Genomic DNA, 24,148 nt, shown 5'->3' with positions numbered 1-24,148 from the left:
TTTTTTTTTTTTTTTTTTTTTTCCAAGGGCTTTTAATAGAATTGCTTTGGTCTAAGAATTCATGATAGACTAAATGAAATCCTTCAGTCTGCTGGATTTAGTGAGACCATAAATTAGCCTCATGGTGAATGTATCTTTCTTTTTCCCTTTTCATTTGACACAATTCATTGAAATGATGACTACCCGTAAGTGGTTAGAATTTTATGTGTGGGAAACTTGAAGAGGAAAACTTTTTAACGTGAGATATGTGTTCCTTTTATCAGTGTCACTTGTATTTGGTATCACCTACGTTTGATCCTTTTCAATGTATCTATACTTAAAAATAGATTTCAATGTATGTTCCTTGATGTCTGTATCTTAGAACTGAAAGAATTTAGATTCAAAATAGACTGTCCAGCATTTTTACTGTCACATATAGGGCAAAGCTGGGTGTGATCCATTTCCTTCATTGGAAGGGAGTGGGCTTGTGGGAGAGGTGCGGACAAGTGGACCTGCTTGTAGATGTTCCTGTCCCCCTTAACTGGCGTAAAACAAGTTGGGAGAAAAATAAAGCAGACATTTTGTGGGCGGGGGGGTGGGGGGACAGTGTGGACTAGAGGAGGCACCTGTTGGGAGCTCTGTCATGGGGAGCCAGGCTGTCAGGCTGGCCTTGGGGATGGGGCTTGAGTTCCTGGCAAGAACAAATTCTTGAGTATCTATAATAATAGATAGGCGTGTAGGAATGAGACTCAGCTACTTGAGACTGAGCTCCTCCTTGAGACTCAGCTACTCCCAACTTTCCACTATGACTAAAATGTGGGTCTCATCCTTTGACTAAGAGAGTGGCTTCTGCATTCCAGACAATGAGATGAAGAAAGAATCTAGATCATGCTGCTTACATTTTCCTACACACATATTCTATAAAGATAAGGTCCCTATTATACAAAAAATCTGGGAATCATATTTTGCCTCAGCAGTCTGCAGGCTGAGTCTGAAGACATGAGGAGCCATTGTAACAGCAAATGGGACTTAATCTCAAGCACTGGAGAGTTTGGTCAGAGCTACTGACATTCTTCTTCTCTGAGGTCAGGGTTGGTCTGGAAGTCATGGACAGACTCCAGGATGAGGTCAAGTAGCTCTGGGAAGAACCAGGCAGAGCCTGGTGCTTCTAGCAGGTGCCGCAAGCACTTCCCCAAGTGGGTCTTCAGTTACCTCAGCATTCTCAGCATTTATATCAGAGAAGGCAGCCTTTCAGGTTTCCTCTAACCTGAGGAACGAGTGCAGTTTGATGTTGAGAGGAGAATTTGTTTCTTACATCAAAATCGGGCATTTCTGATTATTGTGATATGCCATTCTTTAGAGCTGCCGATGCATTGGGCACATTCACATTAGGGAGAATCTAATACAATGTGAATTGTGGTCCTGTAGAATAAGAGGCATCTGCTGTTGTGTTTTTTGGTTGGGTGGTGTTTTTTAGGAACATAAACCCAATCACATTTCTAGGATGTCATATATAAATTTCAAGGAAAAGGTATATTTTCCCCCTTCTGAATTTATATTTTACATAAATAACATTAAAACCAGAAGAAAAGGAATAAACAAATCACCTGTAACTACAAACTGTTACACTGTTTTTCTAATTGTCTTCTTTTATAGATCTTGAACACATGCTTACTTTAAACCATAATTGTAAACATAGTGTAAATATATTTACATTTCACTTCAAATTATAGCTAAAAATGAATTTGTTTACAGCCAACAGTTGCACATTAATTGTACTATGTGATGAATTCAGATCTGCTGATATGAAACTTTACTGGTAGGAAAGGTAGAAGCCTTTATTTGCAGGATCCATTCTTTTGGCAAGTGTCACAGTGAGGATGGCCAGTTGTTGGAGGCCCCACTGGTGGACAGGGAGGTGGCTGTGGTGTCTGATGGGAACATTTCTGTTGAAAATTGTTCTTGGTTATGAGGCCTCTGAATCTGACTTTCTGGTCCTACAGGGGATTCCATGAGCTGTCTAAAAGTCTAAAGTAACTTCCCTTTTTTATTGAAACTAGATTGAGTAGATTGTTTGCAACTAAGAATCTTGTGATATTGGAGTACAGACTCGTGAAAGTAATTTTATCATTTGGATGCCGTATTAAGAATATAGGGTTTTAGGCCAAACTGCCTACATTCATACGCTGGCTGTATGAATTTGGATAAGATGCTTCCCCTCAGTTTCTTAAATACTACTATTACTTATTGTTATAGTGATGACGATTAAATAGAACAGTGCCAGGTACTCAAGAAGCTCTCCATCAATGTTGTTGTCTTTGTTATCATCATCACCATGATCACCATGACAGAAGGTGTTTGTTGAGTGCCTACACTTAAATAGACAGAGTTCAGTAGAAATAGGGAAAAGTTACAAATGGGATCTTCTAGCAAAAGTTAGTGTGTAACAAAGCATAACTGTGTTGTGCATAGACTTAGTGTCTGAACTCCATCTCTTCTCTTCCTCTGGTTTCTCTTGACACGTAGAGAAGTAGAGAAGGCATTTATAACCATTTAAGATTGTTTTTTTTTGGAGTGAGTGACATTAAGTGCTGAGATTAACTGCCAGAAGGATTTGATTGTGAATTAAGAATAAAAGGCTTGTGGTAAGAGTTAAAAAATTTGTGTTTAATAAGAGAAGAGCTTAATGCATTTTAAGGCATTCCATTTATGTTTTAATATTCTCAGCATTTATTATTAAAGTGGGGTGGTTATAGAATAATTATAGTTCACATGATGATGCTAATGATGTTTTTAGAGAATGTTGAAAATCTAGTTTTTTCAAACTAATGTAGTAGGGAAAATATAGTACCTGAAGCTTTAAATAGTTTGACCTCATAAGAACACTACTGAGGCTATGTTAAAGCACTAAGTATTCAGGAAGTTACTTTTATGCCAGTTCCTGTATTTCCTTGTTAAATTCTTAAATGAAAAGCATAAGTTTGGCAGTTGGGGTTTGGGAGTAGGGGATAAAAGACACAGAAAGGGTATGAGATTATTAATACCATTATGTACATATAACTGAAAATTTATCTGAGAAGAAAGCAGTAGAGATGGTAGTTTGATTTTTGTAAATTATAGCAATTATGAAGTGAATCTGACCAATCATTTTTTACTGTTTTTTTTTTTTAATAAGGTTGTTGTGATGTATTAAATTAAGAAAGATTAGGAGGGCAGGACACATTTCTTTCTATAGAAAAAGAATAAGGAAATGTTTAAGTGGTTTTAAACAATATTATAAACTTTTTTTACTATGAAAAGGTTGAAAATTAATTGTGTTTATTAGACATAGACTAGCAGTATTGTAGTCACAGAATTAAATTAGCCACTAGATGTGTAGTCTTTCATTTATGATGTTGTAGAGTTGGCAGAATAACTTGGTATTCTAGCAGGATTTCATAAACGGAAGAATTCTCTGAGAAAAGAGGTCCATTCCAGGCATTTTCAGTATAAACAAAACCAGAAAATATATGAAATACAGAAGAAAAAAAAATGGACACCATGGAGTAAAATCAGAATGCTTCATAAAACTCAGGATATATAATAAGTAAGCTGATACAGGACAAATTTGGTTTTCTGTGGAAGTTTTTAGAATCTGTGTCCTAAGAGACTCAGAAAAGAACTCAAGGGAGAGCCTGACCCATCCCTAAACTTGGAGAATTACTTATCTATCTGGGAATATTAGGAGAGTGATTAATTAATAGCTCTCAAGTGATTAATTAATAGCTGTTGCCTGTTTTTAAAGAACTTTTAGTGACTAATTCATTTTGGGCTGCCATAACAAAATGCCATAGACTAGATGGCTTAAACCATAGACATTTATTTTCTCACAGTTCTGGGGAGTGGGAGTTTGAGATCAAGTTGACAGCATGGTCAGGTCCTTGTGAGGACTCTCTTCCTAGCTTGAAGATGGCCACCTTCTCACTGTGTCTTTACTTGGTCTCTCCTTGGTGCACACATTCAGAGTGATCCCTCTACCTGATCTAACCCTAATTACCTCCCAAAGTCCCCTTGTCTAAATACATTGTAACTTGTTATAGCACCTTAGAAAACTAAAGTGTCTGGCTATAGCAGAATGTTTACTAAATTTTTATTTTTAAAATAAAGACTTGAGAGAGTAAAATTAATATATTTGGTTTTGATAAGCAGTTTTAAGAAAACTAAATGAGGCGGATCAGAATTGGTAATGTTTTTAGCTCTGAATATTACTGTGGAAAAACAAACAGGGTCATTTGGTGCTATTTTAGATTTAAGGCTTTTACAGAAGAAAAAGCAAATGATACAATGGAATGGAAAGAGAACAATTATTGGTTAATGGTAAACATCATCCCATACGTGGTGAAAATATCTTAGATTGCCTACTAAATTATGCTGAACATTGTTAGAAAAGTGATTTTGTCACTTTAATAAAAATTCATAAACATTGTTCTCATGTCTCATTTTGTATTTTTAACCCCTATGATAAATGTCCTTCTACAATTAGACTCATTTTAAGAATAAGGATTACCTCTATTTTCTTCAGCATCAGCCACTGTGATAAAAATCCGGAGAGCCAAACAAATCTTTCAATTTGAAGTTGCTACACAGAGGTGGGGCCCTTATAGGTCCTCATGATTCACTTGTCTCTTTTCCTGGGATTACCTACCTAGTTCAAGCCAGAAACCTTCTCCTAAAAAGACTCTTTCAAATACTTGAAGAATTGTGAGGTTGAATAAAATGTATTTTTTAAAACAACTATTCAGGTAAATAAATATCTGATGGTTCTTTTATTAAATATCTGTGTTGTCTTGTATCAAAAAAAAAAGAAAAAGAAAAAGAAAAAGGTAATTTGAGGGAGACTGGGATTTCAGCAGTGAAAAATTCATGGCATATCTAATACCATGAGGTGATTATTTAACCTCTATTGGGGGAAGTGGTACCTTATAATCAATGATGAATGAAAGGAGTTAATTATTTTCCTTCACGTTCTCACCCTGTGGTCTGATTACTTTAAATGCCTAGAAGTCTTAATAAACAATTCAATCACTATAGCTACTGACCTAGAATAGACCTATGTTAGGCCCACACAGAAATGTCCAGTGTCAACATGATTACAAGTCATTATTATTAGGACTAAGGCACAGTTTTCTGTTAAACTATACTTAAAAGTTTTAGGACTTTAAGCAGAGAGAAATTAAATCTTAGAGTTGTGAAACTGGTAAAAAAAAATTCATAGAACTTTTAGGATGAAAATGGATTCTAAAGTCATGTATCTATGGTAAAAGTGAGACTTTGAAATATTGATTTTTCTAATTGGATTTTAAGTGCCTCAGAATAAAGATAATAACTCCTATTGGTGCTCCCTTAGCAATACAACTTTTGATGCCTCTTATTGTTTAAAAAATAATTGTGGAATATATAAAGATGGCTATCAGAAATTCCTAAAGAGAAAACTGGATTCTGAAGAACTGAAAACTGGTCCTAAATCAGGAGAAATGACGCATTACTTGGAAAAAGAATCACTTTCTTTATTGTGAAGGTATATTAAAATTTTGCATTTATAGTAGAAAAAATGAACTGTCAAATGGAAAAAAAATCATAAGTTTGATCTTCCATTCATTGTATCTTTTGGTGATAAGAAGTGGGAACTTGTGGGTTTAATGTCTACTGGTTATATATGTTAGGTACGTTTTACTTTCTTATTTGTATTTATGGTTTAATTTATATACATTGGTCATAGGTAAATTATAGAAACAGTAAAACTGCATTAAAATACGCAATATTCTCACCTGTTAAGATGATCTAACAACATATTATTTCCATAATTCCTGCTTGAACATAACTTATTTTCTCCTGCTTTACCTGTACCTGGTATAAAATAATGCTTTTGTAACCTTGCGCAAATCATTTCATCTTTATGACCTTTACTTTTGTCATTTTTAATATGAGAGTGTTGGTCTTGGTCTAAAACTCTTATAATGTCTCACCTCTTGACATATTCTACTAAAATACCTTGACTAAATAATGATAGCATGTTATAGTATCCCGAGTCCAATTATCACTCTAAAAAGTTAAAGTTCTCCAAGTAGAACAAGGAGAGTTGAAGAACATTCTAAACTCCAGAAAGCACATGGTAATTAATAGTGATGTGGTGAGATTAAAGTGCAAACTGCTTGAGGGATTGAAGGTGGGAAGAGAGCTGTGCAATGTTAAAAGGAAGGGACCTAAAACCTGGTTGAGAAAAGCTGCAAGTGCTTTGTTAATGAGTTTGAATGTCATTCTATAGGCAATAGACACCTCCTGAGATTTTCAAACTAGAAGGGTAACAGAATCATGTGTGTTTTAAAAGTGTTGGTAAATTGGATTAAAGAGTATAGAGATAGGAAGCAAGAGAAGTGAATCAGGAAGCTATTTAGTAGTAGAAGGGAGTAGGGACAAATATGAAAAAACTTTTGATGTTAGAATCAACAACATTCGGTGACTTGTTAGATGTTTCCGGTGTGAGGGAGAGGGCAGAATCAAGAATGATCCAGAGATTTCTAGCTCAGGCATCTGTGTTTAGGAAATGTCTCATAAGTAGTTATAAAATTGAAAAGTGGCGGGGTGGGGAGGGGGAGTATGTGTGCACGCATGTATGTGTGTGTTTGGGAATTATGCAAGTAGCTATTGGGAACACAACAGGGTATACTGTACCCACATGAGCATGTAGGATGAAAAGAGAAGAGGGTTGAGGATACCTCTCTTGGAAACCACAGGGAAGAAGGTAAGCAGCCAGTGAGAGAAAGAAAGACAAGTAGTCAGCAGAATAGGAGAGATTAGAAAATAGTGCTCTGAAATTCATAGGTGGAAAGATTTTCAAGAAAAGGAAGGTGGTCAAAGGTACAAAATGTTGCAGTGAGGTCAGCTAAGATAAGAAGTCTGTCTTTGGGTTTTGGTAGTAAGGAAGTCTGTGACTTTTGTTTCAATTAAGGAGTTGGGGCGGAAGTGAGATTGCAATGGGATGGAGGCCAAATAAGATTTATGGAACCAAAGACCTTCTAGACAAAGACATTTGGTATTGAAGAGAAACAGTGATGGACAATAGCTTGAAAGATAGGCAGGTCTGGCTTAGGAAGATAGAAACATACTTGGAAATAAATGAGAAGTATCCATAGGGAGGAAATAGTGTAGAGTTGGAAGAGAGTTGAATTTTAACCAACAAGGGAGAGATTATAAACATATTCTCATACAGGCTTTTGTTATTAAGCTATCACTACCTGTTAACTTTCTCTTGCTCTCTCTCTCTTTTTGGCAATCATAATAAAATTACTACGAACTTAATTTAAGGATTTCTTATAGTGTAGTTTAATATGATTTATTAAACAAAGAAAAAATCATTGTAGGAAAAAAGAATTGGTGAACATTTCTTACAAATGTGTTTATTATGTATTGTGTTGAAGTTACTAGAATTGCTTTAGAGAAAAATGAAGACATCTGGTCTTGCAAGCAAAATTAAGTGTCTGTCACCCAGGCTTCTTACTCTTTATCTGATTTTTGTTGTGGCTTGTTCTGAAGAGTTAATACATAAATTTAATTAGAAAGGAAAGAAGCGTAGGTACTTAAGACTAATTAAATCAGAACATTTATAATAGGGCAGGACTTAGAGCAGAAAAGAATCTTAAAGATGAATTTATATAATTTCTCTTTTGTTTTTTTCCCGTCTTCTATTTATTTAATTTTGTTATGAAATATAGCACACGCATAAAAAAGAATCAAGAATAATTTAATGGACTCTTTGAATCCATCTCTGTTTATATTTGCTTCAGATGGCTTTTTAACTTTAGAAATGAAATGTTCTGACACCATTCTACAATCTGTTTCCTTTTCAGATTTTTTATTATTTGAATGTACTTTTCTCTGATTTCTTTCCTCTTCTCCTTTACCCTAGGTAACCAATGTCTTGAGTTTAGTGCTTATGAGCATCATATGTTTTTTTTTAATATAGTCATATATGTCCATGAACAAAAAGGTAATTATATTTTGCTATTCTTACACTTTCTATAAGTGGTATCAAATGTGGATATAATTCTGTAACATGCTTTTTTTCTTGGTAAAGACTGAGTTTTTAAAATATATTTATGTTGGTATCTGGTAGAGTACGTTCCTTACTTTGTTTTTGCTTTTCAGAATATATTAACTATCCATGACCATGCATTCTTCTTAATGGATTTTAAGATAAATTTGTCATTTTCTGTCATAGAACCGTGTTGTGAATTTGGTTGCATTTTTATTAACATTACAAGTTGATGTATAGAGAATTGACAATTTTATCGATCCTATCTCTCCATCCAAGATACTTTCTTCATAAAAATATCTTGTTTCTCCATTTAGTCAGGAGCTCTTCTGTACTCTTCAGTAATGTTTTATAATTTTCTTCAAAGATTTTATATATTTTTGTTAAATATATTTCTAAATACTTTATGGTTTTTATTGTGAATGAGATCTATTTTCTATTTCATTGTATAACTGAATATTACTAACATAGGAATTCTGCTTATTTTTATATTATTCTTATGTCCAATTACCTTTATGAGCTCTCTTTTTAGTTTTTATAGTTTGTAAATTCTCTTGTTTTTCCTTTGTAGAAAGCTATCTCATCTACAGATGAGGAGGGTTTTATTTGTTTTCATCCTTCTTGATTCTCTTATTTGTTTTCTTATTTTATTTTGTTTTCTAGGACCTCTAGTTTACTAGAACCTTCTGGAAAAAAAACAATTCCTTTTTCTTTTCTCATATCATCCATTTAATATAATAAATTTTCCACAACTGTTTATATGTAATATTGTCATTGCTCAATTTTACATATTTTTATCTTTTCCATCACGATTTTCTCCTCATGAGTTTGTTAGGAATCCATTTTTTAATTTCTTAAAGATTTTTGAGAGACTGACTTTTTAATCATTGAATTCTAATTTAATTACCCTTTCATCAGATGTAGTCTGGTCAATTCCTTAGCAGAACTTGTGACAGGTTTATAGGGTTAGAGGACAGTGCTTAAAGATCAGGGCCCATCAAAGGTTGGAGCTTTTGTAAATGTCCCAAAGTATGAGGTGATACGCTGAAAGGCTACACCTTAGGAGAAAGTGTGAACTGAAAGTAAAACAGCTCCACATGACTATAATTCAGCTTCAAGTTTACCTCGTTGACTCTTAAAATTAATACCTAAAATTGGGCCACGGTGATTCTGGATTCCTAGTGCTCCCAGATTCAAATCAGAATCCTCTCTGGAGAAAGATAACATCATTTTAGTCTCAGCTAGTCTCAACTTTAGTATTTATAATCAGTTTTTCAAATAATATGGCATATAATAAGAGATACCCAGTCGCAGGAGACATGACAACATGAATGAGAGCCAGTAGAAACTGTTGAAATAGACTCAAAAGGACTCTAGTTATTGGAAGTGCTAATTTTTATAATTGTAGTTTATTCTAATGTTTAAAAAGAAGATTAAAATATTCTGTAGGGAACTTATTTGAAAAAAATCAAATAAACAATCTACAAGTGAAAAATGCAATAACAAATTGGATGAATTTAACTCAATGGATATATTTTACAGCAAATTAGACATTATTGAAGAGAGAGTTAGTGAACTGGAAGATAGATCAGAAGAAAATACCCACAATGGAACACAATAACAAAAAGGTGGAACATATATATAAAGAGAGTAAGGATACAATAGGGAGTGCTAACATACACTTATTTGGCATCTCAGAAGGGAGAGACAGTGCTAAAGCAATGTTTGAAGAAATAATGGTTGAGAATATTCACAAAATGATGAAAGGTATCTAGCTACATATTTAAGAAGTCCAATAAACTTTTAAGTGATGTTTACTAAATACCACAGAGTTAAAACTTTAAAAATAAAAGGTAAAAATATCCTAAAACCAGGTAGAGAAATAAGATACTTTACCACTGAAAAGAGCCAACATTTGACATCACCGACACATGCACCAATAAAATTATTAGAAGAGAGTTATTCTAGATGGAAGGATAAAAAAAGAAAGAATGAAGGGCAACAAAATGGTACATATATGAATATATCAGAACCGTGACTGTATAAAATAATAGCATTGTCTTGTGAATTTTAAGTTATATGCAGAATTAACATCAATAATATCCTATATGTCAGGAAAAGATAGCTGTAGATCGTGTTTTTGTATTTTCTGGACAGCACTTGATTACCAATTAGACATAAATTTTGATAAATCGAGAAGGCATGTGGTTATACAGAATACACTTTGAAAGAATAATGTAAGAATGTATAACTTTGAAGCAGCCAGGGGAAAAATAATGAATAATTAATATTAAGTCAATCAAGAAGAAGACAAGGAAGGAGAGAAAAGGAATGTATAGTGGATAAGACAGTGGAACAGATTAGAAAGTCCCAAAATAGACCCTCAGATATTTGGTCTCCTGAAAGGCACCAAGATAATTCAGTGGGCAAATGGTGTGTGGTCAATTGGATATCTGTATGAAAATAACAAAAACTGTGAGAAAGTGCACAAAATCAATTCAAGATAGATCATAGGCCTAAATGTAAAAGCTAATACTCTTGAGCTTCTGAAAGAAAACATATGAGAACATCATTATGACTGTTGGTAAGCAAAGATTTCTTAGAAAAGACACACAAAAACTACCAATAATAAAATTAATTGATACATTGGATTTCATAAAAAGTAAAAACTTCTGCACTTCAAAAGACATCCCAAAGAAAATTAAAGGACAAGCCATGGACCAGGAGAAAGGGTGATAAAGATGTACAGCACTGAGAACTCTCTTTTAGTGTTGGGAGGAATTTAAAATTGTTACAAACACTTTGAAAAATTGACAATATCTACTGACGCTGGAGATTTGCATGTCAGATGACTCAGAATTCCACTTCTACTTTTATATCTACCAAAAATATACACCAAGAGACACGTGCAGGAATGTTCACAGCAGCCTTATTCTCCTTAGCAAAGACTGGAAGCAGTTCAAGTGTTTATCAACAATAGGATAGAGAAATGTGGCTTTTACTTATACAACAGAATATACAATAGATTATAGCAGTGAAAATGAATCGACTGCATTTAAATTAACAGAGGTGACTCTCACAGACATGTTATTGAGTGAAAGAAGCCAGATACAAAAGAGCACACACTGTGTGTGATACCATTGGTGTAAAGTTTACAAACAGGTACTGAGGGGATAAAACTATAAAGAAAGCAATTAACATAAAGATTAGATTCTTTTCAGAGAGGGAAGGAATGGTGATCAGACAGAGTATCTTTTGGAGTGCCCACAGTGTTCTATTTGTTGACCTGAGGTTACACGATGTTTTTTTATATATGAATTCGTTTGGCTTTACATTTGTTCCATTTTTTAGAAAATGTGTCTTATTCACAAAAAATAATTTAAAAAGAGTAATATGTAATGGTATGGATGAATGTCTGTATCTTACGTACCAAAAACATGTTACAAAACAGCATGTTTAAAACATTGTAGTTAAAAAAATTTTGCTGTTTGTATATAGACACACACACACACATGTCAGACACAGAGTAAAAACACAGGAAAGATATACACCAGAATGCTAATTGTGGACATCTCTGGGTTTTCCACAGAATATGTACTATTTTCTAATTAGGGAACTTCATTAAATATTATATAATGATATTAACACCTTTAGAGGATATTGTCCTCTATAGAGATTGATTGAGTTTATACCTATGTTGTTCAGAGAAAGATTTAAAGCTGCTTTATATGCAGTAAGTGGCATTTGAGCAAAAGACACATTTGCAATCACATAGAGACACTTCAGGCAATGACGTGGTTCTTAACAAAATATGCTTTAGCTGTAGGGAGAATAATGGAAATACCCAACAATTTTTAAATCCTGGATTGTTTTCTGTAGTTAATAGTTTCTTTAACTTTCAACACACACCAAAAAAGAACAGCATTTTATATAGTTAAGTAGAGGGGAAATAATTTGATTTTTGTTTTAAAGGGAATGTTATCTCAGGCTATGGAATTTGATCAAAATGCTTGAACTTTGGCTTCAATTTTCTGTCAGAAACCCAACAATACCCACTTAGCAGGGTTGTGCGGAGGGTAATGTAACATCATGTAAATGCTTGAGCAAGGATATTAGTACAGATGACATGCAAAACTGATTTCTGAGAACTGTAAGGAAAGCGAATTAGCATTGGAGTTAAGAGTTTGGGTTTTGGTACTGGATATGGATTTGTTTCCCAGCTCTACTGCTTTCTTAGCTCTTTAACTGCATTTCACTTAACTTTTCTTCCTTCATTTCTCCATCTTTAATATAAAGACCTACCTCAGAGGACTGTCGAGGGTAAAGTACTCAGTATAATGTCAAGCACAAAGTAGGTGTTCATATAAATCCCACGTCTTGTAGAGGAGTTTTGGATGTGACCTAAGTTTATCAGCAAAATTAATTAAGTGACTGGGGCAGTAACCACTTTTTTCCTATATATAATGTAAATATAGCTTTTAAGAATTTTTTTTAGTAGATTATTATTAAGCTTAGTGCTGTCATCTATGTAGTCAATTGTGTGACTATTTGCTATGATTAGACATAAAATATAGTCTGCATCTTTGATATGAAGTTAGAAATTAGAAAGAAGAAATGAGGGGAAGGTGTGATGGATACATTTTTCTGTTTCTTGAATTTAGTTTAAATATTTTTTCTTTTCCTCTCTGTAGTAATTTCACAGAGTATCGGTAATCTCTCTTCAGAGTCTTTCAATCTTGCATGGTATGTACCTGAAAAACACAGCGGAATTTTTGTAGTAAGTCTTGATCTTTTATTGATTTTCATTTTGATTTCGAGGGAGGAAAAAAACAGGTTCTACGTTTTAAGTTTGCGTATAGGTGTGTGTAAGGGGGATGCGGGGTGTGAGAGTGGGTAGATGCGTTGCTTTCACAGAAACCTTCCTTGACCAGTACTCTGAATCATTAACCACAGAGAACCAGTGTTTCATTATTCTTTCACAGGTTTAGAGAGGTTGTAATTGTGAGGTCCCCAAGCCTAATGCTCTGTAGAAGTATCTTGCCTAATCTCCCTTTAATTGGTTTACTGCTCCTAGAGTTCCCCAAATAGTAATCATTTTGCTCAGATAATTTCGAGCCCAGTGGAATGTAGACATTAAAGCTTCCTAGATTCTGTAGCAAAAGTAGCTTGAAAATTAAAAATTGGTATTTATTTCTTTATGGTCTTTTTCAGAAGTTGGGTACTTGAGAAGAGGAAGGACTTAAAATGTATGCTATCTTCCTTAAAATTCTACTTATTTTAAGTCTCTATCTGAGAACATGAGGACTCCCCTCTCATGAATGTTACAACTAAGTCTATACTGAGATCTGCTCTCAGTCTGCGCTGCACCCATATAACCCTCTGATGTTCATTTTCTCTAATATCCTTCAGGTTACTGAATATCTTAGCTGGGTGGGTCTGGGGATATGTTGAGTTAAATAATGTATGGGAAACTGGCTTGTTGCCTGTTTACATACATACTTGGCATTTGTGGAGTCTTGAATGCACTATAAAAATGAGAGTAAATAGTACCTCATCAACGTTTAAAACTGTATGGAAAAGTCATACACACACACCAATTTATGATTTCTAGGCACATCAATTTAGTGACATGGCGACAGAGGAACAATTTTAAGGAAGCCTAATACCATAACTTCCTCTGAGAAGAGAATTAGAAAGTGTAAAGATGGACAGCTACTTTCATGTATTGCATCCTGGACACATACCGTCGTGATGGAGCCCTTACTCCATTATGTCTCCTTACCAGGGCACATAAAACCCTGGGCAGTTTTTTTTTTTTCTTAGTTTTTGAGAGTTAAAAAAAAAGACATGTATTACTACTCAAAAGACATACAAAGGCTGACCAGTTCAATTCATGGCCTCTTGAGCAGTTCAACAGTGTCCTCAAGGAGCCAGGCTCCTGCCGTTTTCTGTCCCGCTGCCCTCGTTGCATTGGCTTGGTCCTCATGCTTGTTTTTCCATTGCTGCAACATAACTGCTGCTGTTCCATAGAGCCATTTGTCACTTGGGCAAGGTTTTATATAGCAATTCTAGGGATCTATTTGCATACTCTTCTTTTCTCAGATTAGGGGAAGAACTTAATTTGGGAGAGTAGTATGGGGGAAAAAAAAAAAGAAACTTTTTATGGTTTTAATAATATATCTTGGGCATTTGTGCAAATTAAGTGATTGTATTTTTGAATGTGTAAATTTATATGCTAAGTGAGGCATGTGTGTTCCAAAGCCAGTGCAGTCTTGAAATATGTGAGGATTCAAGGTATGGTTTACTTTATCAAATCCCTAAAAAATGTATGAATACACAGTTCTAATTTGTGTGTGTGTGTGCATGTGTATTCAAAGTTTCCTCTAAGTCAGTTCATGTTCACCTCATTTAATTTTTTATTTTGATGGTATGGTTTCCCATGCCTGTTACTATAGAACATTGTAGATACTAAGTGAATACTGCTGACCGACTGTGGTTTTCAAGATAGACCTCAGACTTAACACATTGGAAGAAAGTAACAAAGAATATATACACTGGAGTCAATGTCTTGGTTGTACTAAAATTACTTTCCTGCTCTTTATGGTGTGAGGCTTGTTCAGAACCCTCTCCTATAAGCTTAGCACACACAGGAACAGATATTAGGCTGACAAATTGTCAAGCAGAGGTCATTTATTTTGCTATGGCTTTGTCTAGTCAACCAAACCCAAAGCATTTTGGACCCAGGTCTTTCTGTTTTTACCATGTTAAGTAAGTTGTTTTCTCTTTTTAAGTTTAGCCAGTTTTTACTTCCAGTAAGCTGGAATCTTCTCTTTAATCCATTTGGCCACTGAGAAAATGGGTTGCTCTGTAGACTTACATGGTTTTAGCTGAATTGAATTATAAGCAGTTTAAAGACATTTTCTTAGCTAAATATATTATGTTGTCCTTCAGTACTCTCGATTCCTCACCACCTTCTCACTTTGAAGTATTTACTCCAGGACTTACTTCTCCAGCTGTCCTTTAGTCTTACCATACTGAGCATCTACAGTCACACTTCTCTTTTATCCACAGTTTAGTTTCCTTCTTCTTAGTCATTAGTTTCTGACTTGAGCGTTACAGGCACATTTAATTCCATCATATCTTTTGACACATTGAGACTGACATTTTGTTTACCATTAAATGTTTAATATAAATATATATTTGCTGTACACTGCAGAGGGCTTCATTTATTGCACAAAAATACCTAAAATATTGACCTACTCAGTGGTTTATAAAGATTACGGCTTAATTTTTTCATTTTTTTAGAAGATAGTTTGTCAACAACCCTACTACTGTATGTGATCTGCATGTGAAACTCAGGCATAATAGGAAGATTATGTATATAAAATTGGCTTTTTCAAGAGTGGTTTCCATTTTTTAAGGAAAATTGAAAAAAAAATGGAACCATAATGAATTTGTAATTGTATTTAGTCATTTCTCAGTGATTTTTAGTTATTGAAACTGTCCTTTAGTAATTATCAGTTTGCCTTAGTAAACATTTATGGCACTTTTTTAACATCTTCTTTTGTAATCTGGTAAGAGCGGAAAGAAGTTAGAAGCCAAACCTATGACGGAATGCAGAAAATGACAACACGGAGATAGTGAATAAAGAAATATGGTGTCATTGTTTTCATTTCACATTCCCCAAATTACCTGTGATGAGCTTAAGAGATTTCATTCTTGAATAGAAAAAAAAATTAATTATTCACAGTGCTTTGGTGTACTATAAAAGTTGAATTATTAACACAGTAATTTGTTCAGATAGAATTTAGTAGGAAAATATATCAGAGATAATTGTTATCAAGATATTATAAGGTAGATATATCTACAGAGAGCAATCAAAAAGAGTAGCAGTAGGGTATTGATTGCTTTTCAGAGAAGAAAAAATTCTATTCCATTTTTAAATGTTAGCAGTTGTGAGAGGCAAGTTCCCACTTGGGAGGAATGTTTTGCAGGTTGCTTCATTGCCAGGTGTTTGACATTGCGTGGAATCTTAGATGAAGAAGGCTTATGACAATCTTTGGGAATGACATACTCCAAGGACCTCAGCTTCCTGCTGTGAAAACTTCTATTTTCAAAGCACTCCAGTATGAATGGGGATATTCCAGTGGTCTCTGTGCTGCTTTTAGTGAATACCAAAATTTTTTTCCCCCTGAATCTGAAATAGCTCAAGAGGATACCTGTCTGTTAACAAAATAAATTTCAGAATGTTTCCAGTGAACAAAACTGCATGTTTCATACTGTTTATGGGATTTAACTCTCCCACTTATTAATGGAAATAAACCTTGGCTTCTTTCAGTTCCTTTTAACACCATCGTATGCTACAGATATGATTTACAATCATTCTAAAGTTAAAAAAAAATCCAAATCATATGATAGTTGGCTTTGAGATCATCCACATTTCCCCCTTTCCCTTTTTCTCTCCTTGACCTAGCAGCAGGAAGCCTTTGTTTGAGGTGTTCATCTGGAACAACTTTTCCACACTTGTTTTCATGTTCTGTTAGATTACAGGGCAGCAGGCCTACCTTTGAAGCTCCTTTCTCTTTTGTTTCTTCGCCATGCACTCCAGTAATTAACTTTGTCCTTCTTTTATTTGTTCCAGTCAATCGCAGGCCACTCTGCTGAGCATCTTCTCCCAGGAGTACCAGGTTAGAAGTTTTCTCCTTTGTGAGGGTTGACAGGTGCCTAATTGAATGATGAATGTCCCTTTATTTCTTTGTAATTGAACTGCCAGCTCTCTGATTGGGTTGGAGGATGTTCTCCTTTCCACATCAAGCACCGCCTGCGTCTCAGTGGAGGCCTGCCAAGCCTACCCATCCATCTGTCTAATAACATCTAGCCTTTGCTTATTTGGTGGACCTGTAATAAATTATGCTAAACCATTATTATTCTGACAATAATAATTTCCCTGTGTTGCGTGGTTCCATGTGCTAAATGTTTGCTGACTTGCACTGTCAGTGCCGCTTTCCATTGCTGACAGAGATGATGATAAATGACCATTGCTGGAGTGGCAGAAGGCAAGAGAGGCAGAAAATGGAGTCATTTATCATGAGATGACAGGTGTCAGTCAAGTGGCAAGTCTCTATGGAATTACTTTTTGTAGTTTTCAAATAAGTTGTTTTTAAGCAATGTTCGTCCTGGTTAAGAATGGCAATTGGATTGTAAAACCAGAGTGCAGAGGACTTAGATGGAATTGAATTGAGGGAAAATTAATACAAAGGTTGCAAGAGGGAACAAGTTTTACTTTGCCCTCTGCAACCCTAAGCAAACTTATTTAGATTCAATTACTATGACCCTATTGGCTTTTACATATATACTGTACCCTGTGGTCATCTGAAGACATCCCAGCCAAGCTTGGAAATTAAAATGCATAGGTTCTTCGAGTAGAAGGGAAAAGGACCTACCACCACCAAAATCCCCAAACTGTTACTCAGTTTGCCCGATGTGCTAGATGTTGGGATGAAGAGATATGTCATTTTTGTTCTCGAACCTCATCTGTGACACAACATAATGATCTTTTTTGTTTTGTTTCAGAAACATATTAAAAGAACACATGCCAAACATCATACTTCAGAAGCGATTGAAAGTTATTACCAGAGGTATGACCTGCCTGCCCCACTAGAGGGTATCATAGTACCTATTAATTGTAATAATAATTATGAATAAATTAGGTTACTAAATTGATTTTTTATATAACATTCCAAAGCATTTTGTTTTAAGTCTGTTATTTAAGACTTCAAATATATTCTTGAATGATTTCTCAAATGCTTTGTTTTGTAGAAGAATATGGTGAGACTGTCTTGATTAAGTGTGTGGATACATACTATGTAGGAAATCTTTACGATATTATGGAATCTCAATTGCATACTGGGAACTTACTGTAAGTGCATACCTTGTATAGATGTACATGATCATACGAACATACATCTATATGTATGTGTGGAAGTTCTCAAACCAATTTTTCATGTATTTCTCATTTAGATTACCAAGTTGAAAAATATTAGAAAATAAGATTGAATTTTGGTGCAGTTGTATTTTGCATTATAGGTATTGTGTTAGCCATTTAAAAAAAGACATATGTCAGGTAAGGACATATGGAAATATATCGTAATGTGTAACTGTCACATTGTAAAAAGGGTTTTAGATTTTAAAAAGAAAATCTTGGGCATTAAATAAACACCATAGTGTCCAGGGGGTATTTTAATTTCAGCCTAATTTATTATAGTTTTCAAACTCTGTTCTACAAAAAACAGAATATTTTAAATAGTTCTTTTTTAAAAATTCTAAAAATTTTATTGGCTTTGTAACATGACTGAATAATTTATACTGGTAAATGGTAATGGTTTGCATTGGAAATTATTGGCTGGTTTCTTAAATATTTCAAGGGCATATTGGAAAGGAAAACTGTTTGAAATATGCTCTTAAGTTATTACACTTAAGATTGACAGATCAACCTGCCTGTGGTGAGAGTGACACCACTAATTTTAGATGAATGATTTTTATGCATGAAAATTTTATGAATGAAATTACTACATACATAAAATATTGGTGACATGCTTCTGTAAAGTCATTTTTAAAATCTGAGAGGTATTTATTGAAAAAGGTTATTGAAGCTAGATTTTCTAAAAAAATTATATACTGTGTTGTATATGATAAAAGATATCTTCAGTTTTCAGTAGTAGTGTCTGTTAAAAAGCAATACCCATATACTACACATACACACACACTTTTGTGTATAGGAGAATTTCTCTCTAAACAAATCTTTGTAAAGTTTGAATTGATTTATTTAAAAGTCATAATCTCCATAGTGAAATTAACATTTAAAATAAAGTCATAAGTTAAATCATACGTATAAAAATAGGAATGACCCGTAAAGTACTGTGAAGCTGACAACTGCTTTGACATCCAGACCCTCCAAAGAAAGACTAAAAAGTTATTCACATGTCAAAAAATACATTCTCATTTGTAAAAATTATAATCTTAGGCCATCATATAAAAGTACAGTTCTCTGTTAAGATTTTAAAGCCTTGTTAACCTAAGTTAAGGAAGATAGACCATCTCCTGAAAATTTGGAGATCTACTCTCAGGCCATTAGGCTACCCTTTTTTTTTTTTTTTTTTACTGTAAATAGGCTGTTTCAATAGATGATTTCTAAGATCTCTAAGTGTTGCTTTTTAAAATCTTAGTTTCATTAAGAAGTATATTTAATTATGAATATACTTTATTGAATTATCTGGGTAGTTTAGGTCAGAAATAAAAATCTTTCCTTTTTGTATGGTTACTCAGTGACGAACAGTTGGGTGGATAATAATGAGAATACAGAAATATATTTGTATTTCTGTACCTTTATTTAAATGTGAGAGTCTCAGTTATTTCGAGGTGTCACATCTGAAGCAAAAACAGGCTGTAATGGACAGACTAATAGGAGAGCAGTCTGACTAGTTTCTTACTTCACCACGCTGCTCACTGACTTTCTGCCCTGCGCTTTGTGCTTGGAGATGGGCTGTGTGGTTACCTTTCAGATGGATTGACCTCATAGGCCTCTTGTTCTAAACGTGCATGTTGAATGTCCCTTTATTGTCTAAGGTAAATTGGCCTTAAAAGATTTTTGTTTTCCAGCTGATTAGATTAAAGGCAAAGTGTATTATATCCAAACACATTTTAGCAGTTTCACAATGTTAACAAATTATTTAATTTTTTTTCTTTTATAAAAATGAAATTTTTGTGAAAATTAAACACATTCGTGATGGTATAAAAAAGGAATGAAGATTGCCCTTCATTGTGGCACCCAGAGATAACCACTGTGATATTTTTCATTCTAGTCATTTGTCAACCCATTTTTATATAGCTCAGGTCATACTATATATATGCAATTGTGAATCTGGAATTTTATACTGAAAGAATGTATATGACATACTATTATTTTGTAGAAAGCTTTTTGTAAGTATTTTATTGATTGCATTACTTAATCATATGAAAGTATCATAATTTACTGAATTATTCATCTCTTGAACATACATGTTTTCAGTGTTCTGATGTGATGGTGCATATGTTTTTGAATTTTGGATTAGTTTCTTTATATTTCTATATCTATAATTACTGGTATAAACAATGAACATTTAAAGATTTTATTATATGTCGTCAAATTACTGTCTAGAAAGGTTGCAGTGGTTTCCTACTAGTAATATCAGAGAATTCCTGAGTCTCTACATTGTAGCTAGCATTGAGATTATCTCAATCAAGAATTCGAAGTCTGTATTTAAAACTGTATACTCCAGAATGCAGTTCCATCATGGTTAACTGAAACTTCACAGTATCTCTTGCTGAGAAAGCTCTTCATCCCATGGGATGCCCACTTTCCTTCTTGCAAGTCTCTATTCAAGTGTCACTTCCTTAGAAATGGACTTCCTGACCAACAATCTCCACCTGTTTTATTGTAGCTTATATCATTATGTATTTGTTTTTCTGTCTTTTTGTGGTCTGTCTCTTTGATGTAATATAATCTCTGTGATAGCGAGAATCTTGGAAATTTTGTTCCCCGCTGCTGCTTCAGAATCTGGAATAAGGCTCCACATATAGTTAGCTCTCAAGAATATTTGTGGGGTAAACAAATGGTGAGTAGAAAGTCGTAAAGATATTTTAATATCAGGATAGGTTTAATGACTCTGACTCAGAATCTAAACCCTTAATGAATGTGTACTTTTGGTGGTTACAAACACACGGTTAGTTGGTCTTACTTGACTGAACTGATTGGTCATTCCTTGAGCTGAGCTATCCATGCAATGGAAATGTTGTAAGTTGACACGAAGTTCCTAAATGACCTATTTTTCAGGAATCTTTCTCTAAAGCACACTTGCCTTTTCGTTTTCCTTGCTTCTGAAAGTACTTATTTCCAAGTTAGATTTCTAAACAATTTATTCAAGAAAGACCTGAATATATGGAAAATGGACTTGTTAGAATTACTTTGAAGTTATAATGATCCTGAGACTCTCCTCACCTTGAATAATTAGCTTTTATTCCACTTTGTTTATAGGAAAATTATACATCTTTATAAGCATACTTGTGAAATAACATAATTTAGTATCTGTTTCCAGCAGTTTTTTTGAAGACCTTGTTTATTGACTTAGATTTTTACTATCAAATAAATATTATTAATTTATTCACTCAAAGAGTATACAGAAAATGTCTATATCTAATTCTATTTTCTTAATAAGGCTTTAAAAATATTTAATTTTTAAAAGAATGTTATCATTTATTAAAGAAAAACTAGATATGTATAATATAATCACCTGTTATAAGCCAAGAACTGTGCTAGGCATAATAAATTGAAGAAAATGCAATTCCTCTACCCTCAAGTGGCTTTTGGCCTTATAATGGGGGATGGGTTTGTGATGGACAAGTAGTTAGGCAGATACGATATGAAGCAGAATTATGAGTTCTCCAGGTGAAGGTTGTAGAGGGGAACACTGTAGAGATGAGGCTAGCCAGATAAAGCAGGTAGGAACCAGATTTTGAAGAACCTTATAAGAACTAAGATTTAATGTGGAGGATTTGAAATGTTTTAAGGAGGAGAATGATAACATTCAAATTTTTGTTTTTAAAAAACCACTTTGGACTCCATGTTTGAGATGGATTAGGGGAGGATGTTTGTTTGTTTTGTGGGGTTAGGGAATAAGGAGAGCTGAAGGTTATGACAGAAATCCAAGGCCAGTGAGATGATGGCTTGTATTGCCTACTACAATTGTATTGACCCAGTGATGACAAGTCTGTTCCATTTTCTTTTTTTCTTAATAAGATTTCAACCAATCCTATGAAACAGAAGTAATGAAAAGATGATATGGGTATATACATGGATGCTTTTCTTTGAACTCTAAGAGCAAACTTATTTCCTTTCTATGAGATGGTTCTGGTATAGGTAAAGCTAGGGTGATAGGGATAGTTCTTTTTAAAATCACCTCTCTGTTCACTTTACATGTTGGGAAGTAAAAACAGGGGGAACCAATGTGCTCATACCTCCTCCCCCAACTTCTGTTAGTTAGTTGCCAGCGGTTTTGAAGTAAGTTGTTTTGTTCTCCTTTTCCCTTCAATGCTTTCCTATGACAGTAGCATACTTTAACTAGAGTTAAGTGTGGCATTTGCCCAGGAGAAACGTGTACACACAGGGGATGCCGACAAGTCTATGCTGGCCTTTTCTTGTCACTGCATTACCGCTTGGCTTTGTCTTGTCTAGGTACCTGAGTGGAGTGGGGAAAAATGGAGCTGCCCCAGTGCTCCTGGAGCTGGCCAATGAGGTAATGTTATTATTATTATTATTTTACTTAAACCTGCATAAAACCTAAGGGGCCTATCTAGAGTAGCTTTGCTTAGAATTATAATTAACCTTTAAAAAAAGATTTTGAGGTACATTAGACATTTAAATTGCTCCCTGGTCTCTTTGTACTTTTAATAATTGGACAAAGAACTTCATATATTAATAAATCAGTTAACATAATTAGTCTGCTTCTTTTAAGGCAAAAGTATAAAAGCTTCTTGGTTTCTTGTTTTGTGGGAAATTTCAACCAAACAGCTCAGGACATGCTCTTCTTCTGATGTGTTGTCTTAATTTAGTGTGAGAAATACCTGTGTCAAGTAAAAAGACGTATGCCAAGAAAATCTATGTTAATGATTATAAAAATGAAGAGAGAAATTGTACACTTAAAGATGTAACATTTACTTGATTCTTTTTTTGGAAAACTTTTATTATAATAAAACATACATGCTCATAGAAAAGTCTCTTTATATGAATAAGCATGCTCTTCATATTAACACTAAGTATAAAATGATTTATTGAACTTATTTGTTAACTCTGATCTGCTTCTGTTTGGGGAAACAAATAATAATATTACATTTAAAAAAGGAAACCCTAAAGATTTCCCATGAATGAGAAAGATGTAAAAAGTTCTTAATAGTTAAGAGAGCATACTGAAAAAATAAAATATTTAATTCGTAAACTTTAAAATATTTATTCACTGTAATAAGAGCAATACAATATTTAGTCTGACTTGGAACTGCTTATGCAAACCTCATAGGGATGGAATGAAATGTACACTGTTTTCGTGTTGCATTATAATGGAAAACATAGAAGCGAGGCAGAAAATGTGTGTTTGCATTAAAGATGACTCGGTACTGTGAGCATTAAGTGTTGCAGTAGCAGCAAGTTCTACATGTTACATTAGCAAGGAAGGATGGCTTCTCTCACAGCCTCTGTCTGCTGTACACCACTACAGTCAGCAAATGAACAATTACCTATCAGTTACTAGAAGGTTTTAATAGTCTACGCAATGTCTACACCATCTGATAGAATAGTTAACATATAGAATGCATTTCTCTCCTTCTCCTCGCAAAATATTTATTTTATTCATTTTTTAAATTTCTAGAGCAAGGTGGTTTTTAAATGTATACAGACTTGTTTGTTGTAAGTCAGTTCCGTTAGCAACTTGAGGTATCTGAGCAGTAACTAAGAATTTAGTGATTGTCCTTTATGAAAAAGAAGAAGAGCTAACAGCATTCTAGATACAGCATCTAGAAAAAATGTGCTGCAAATGTAGTACTCATTTTTATAGATGATGATGTTGATGGCATAAGTTTTATATAGTAGCAGTTTATATTCATTTGAATTTTTAATGGATATTTCTGATGAGCTCAGCTTATTTAGCTGACCTCAACTTCCATCTTCTAGTAATATGAAAAATTTTAACCCACTAACACATTTTTTTTCTATATCATTAAACCCGTTATTTACCATGAATATATAGCAATATTTAACCTAAGAAAAGAAACAGTTATTTAAAGATCTTTCCTCTTCTTTGGCTGCAGGTTAGTACGGAGATAATCATACGCTCTGAGAGATTGCTAACACATTAGAGAAATTTGGGAATGATTGGTACCAGATTATGGCTTCTAAACAACTAAGCTGCCATTTTTATGATAGTTAATACTTAAATGACATATGCTTGCATCTGGTGACAACTGATGTGATGGTAATGCTTTATGAGTCAATATATATTTAATCAGTGGAAA

At 34.0% G+C, this 24,148-nt stretch overlaps 1 protein-coding gene across 6 annotated transcripts in view; it reads left to right on the top strand.

Moving 5' to 3' along the window:
• The window catches only part of CDIN1 (CDAN1 interacting nuclease 1), a 202,128-nt gene that overhangs the window by 35,085 nt on the left and 142,895 nt on the right, over positions 1-24,148 (top strand). For 4 of the 6 annotated variants that reach the window (XM_039843958.1, XM_039843959.1, XM_039843960.1 and 1 more), the window contains exons 2-4: positions 16,692-16,737; positions 17,624-17,688; positions 22,320-22,380. In XM_039843958.1, coding sequence (XP_039699892.1) covers positions 16,692-16,737; positions 17,624-17,688; positions 22,320-22,380 — 172 coding nt within the window. The remainder of the gene's footprint in view (positions 1-16,691; positions 16,738-17,623; positions 17,689-22,319; positions 22,381-24,148) is intronic. The other 2 variants (XM_039843962.1, XM_039843963.1) reach the window with 1 other exon arrangement.

The sequence above is a fragment of the Pteropus medius genome, unplaced genomic scaffold (genome assembly GCF_902729225.1).
Source record: "Pteropus medius unplaced genomic scaffold, Ma_sr-lr_union100, whole genome shotgun sequence".
Classification (NCBI taxonomy): domain Eukaryota; kingdom Metazoa; phylum Chordata; class Mammalia; order Chiroptera; family Pteropodidae; genus Pteropus; species Pteropus medius.
Note: the sequence above shows the minus strand (reverse complement) of the source record. Positions and strands in the feature narration are given on the sequence as shown.